The following is a 2,267-nucleotide window of genomic DNA, read 5'->3' as shown; positions in this document are numbered from 1 at the left end:
TAATGGTATCGCAGAAGCAATTCAAGAATAAAGTGCATAAACTAAACACCCGGTACACCCCTTCACAACCAAAACAGAACCTCACCCCAACCGGCAACGATAACCCCGCCAAATGACCCTCATCCATAACACACCCCTCAAGACCAATGAGCAGATACCTGCAAAGGCCGTTAGGCATAGCAAAAAACACAAAGCCAAGCTATTTCCACAACAGAAAAAGATACCCATGGAGTGCGGAGCTAACAATATGACTCGTAGCACCGGCAGCCCCGCACTGACTCTGTATGAGGTCCTTCTGCTCGGCGCTGGCCGCCCGCAATAGTTGGACATAAGAAACCTTGGTCCCGATATTTCTATCGCAGATAGAAATCAAACAAGGGAAGTTGGAGGGTTCGGGAGCTATCGGAATTCGGAACCGGGGGTCATATTCCTCCTGTTCACTTGTAACGAGCTTAAACGAGGTGCAGGCTTTATAGACATCTTCTGTATAATAGGGTACTAGCCATACTGGCCTATCCATTGCTTTCGAATGTTAGCACTCGGACCAGCAACATTCTAAGACAATTCTGATATGCTCTCACCTAGAATACGTCCCGAAATTAATGTTCGGACTTCCCCACTGATACTCCTGTATGCAATTAGGTGGCTGCGAATACCCTACGTGTATCTTTTGTGCATTAGCGTTAGCGCTAGTGCTAAGTGTTTGGAAAAAAACGAGAAATTCCATCCATTATTATTAAATTAACAAACCTCAATGCCAGCCAAGTATCTATGTTGTGTCCCGCCCCAAACTTCAGCAAGCTTTATTCTCCTGGTTAGGTCGGACAATAGGTCGTCAGCGAAGTCTCCATAGGTGCCCATTAGTCTAGCGATTTCTCCCTCGGAGTCCAACTTTGTAAGTTCCAATGCCGTGAACCTCGTTACCCCCTGGCGCATTGGCTCTCGCTCTCCGTGGCGCATGCATGTTTTCTCATAAACATATGATATGAGCTCCACGATATATCGGACCTGCACAGGATTGTACTCAGTAGCTTTAAGTGCCTGCAGATTGAACAGCAGACGATTAAGTGCCAGTTCCGATAACTCTTCAATTGCCCAGTAGTTTGCCAAAGCATAAACCCTCGCGTGCATCAGAAGTAATTCCTCGGGTCCAGAGTCGTGCCATTCGGGGCGTAGCATCCAGTTCTGATAAGACAAATTACAAGTGTCCTTGTACTTTATTAATTCGCTAATGGGGGTCAAAGGCCGTGCTACCCTAGTGGGGAACTCCACAATAGGCGATTCCACTTTAGTAGGAGCGGGTTTAAAATCCCCACCCTTCTGCCAAGTGTAATTCTTAGATAGAGGTAATCGATCATACGACCAACTGTGCCCGCATCCCACTCTTTCAAGTTGATTTCGCGTTTGACTGATTCCTCCTAGTTGCCATCCACTATGCTTTTGAACGGTTGAGAATTTTGGGAGAGGACGTCACCGTGGATGTAAAAGGTTCTTGTACCTTTCTCTGCATTTATCTGAAATATCGCCGACGAGAAGACCGCTCCTCTCCCATCACACTCCAGAGATAACACCTCACTAAATCACCAAAAGTACCACATTAGAAGTAGCGCCTTATCAATGACGAGGGAACAAACACTTGGTTATCTGCCATCGGGCCCACTGAATCGTCGGTTGTTGTGCCTTCCAAGCACCTTAACGGCAAGCATGAATCAAGTCAAACGGCACGCTGATGGATCTGTTGGGCGGCCTAAATAATGCAGCGGTGGCTTGTCTCGGTCTTCCCGCATCACAATGTGCAACCATCGGCTGAAAATCCAAGACAAATTGTGCTGGGATCACTTTATCAGCCAATCAGATCTACCAAAGGAGGTACCCAAGAAAGTATCCCAGCGTCTCAATGAAATTGGAAAAGTGATAGAGACAATAACATGATAGCAGAAAACAAGCGAGTTTAGAAGACAGGAACAAGAAACACTGGAAACTATACTAACCACGATATCCGACCACAATGACACGATAACAATGAGTAAGAAACCACACCTAGAGCCTCAAATGGCCTAGCCACCGAGGTTGCATCTGTAAAAAAGGGAGAATATATTTTCAAGTCTTTTGAGTCTCGTAGACTAACACCAACGAAACTCCAAGGAAACCAGTCCGGACTTCTGATGTTAGTATTAGACTGTGATACGGTAAGAACTCGAATAAGCAATCCTTGTGCCATGATGTCAACTTAGAGTTTACGATACAAAATATTTGGAAATTTGTGC

The 2,267-nt window shown here is 45.7% G+C and overlaps 1 protein-coding gene; it reads right to left on the bottom strand.

Moving 5' to 3' along the window:
• Nucleotides 1–741: 741 nt before the first annotated feature.
• On the bottom strand, nucleotides 742–1,740 carry GSTUM_00006284001 (uncharacterized protein; the record flags this gene model as incomplete). XM_002838457.2 has 2 exons in its annotated part: nucleotides 1,635–1,740; nucleotides 742–1,575 (listed from the first exon to the last, which is right to left on the bottom strand). Exon 2 carries the CDS (start codon nucleotides 1,177–1,179, stop codon nucleotides 742–744), a length of 438 nt encoding a protein of 145 aa, XP_002838503.1. The 5' UTR covers nucleotides 1,180–1,575; nucleotides 1,635–1,740.
• Between the last annotated feature and the right edge of the window lie 527 nt (nucleotides 1,741–2,267).

The sequence above is a fragment of the Tuber melanosporum genome, assembly GCF_000151645.1.
Source record: "Tuber melanosporum whole genome shotgun sequence assembly, scaffold_25, strain Mel28".
Taxonomy (NCBI): Eukaryota; Fungi; Ascomycota; class Pezizomycetes; order Pezizales; family Tuberaceae; genus Tuber; species Tuber melanosporum.
The sequence above is the reverse complement of the archived record's forward strand: the minus strand, read 5'-3'. Positions and strand labels throughout refer to the sequence as shown.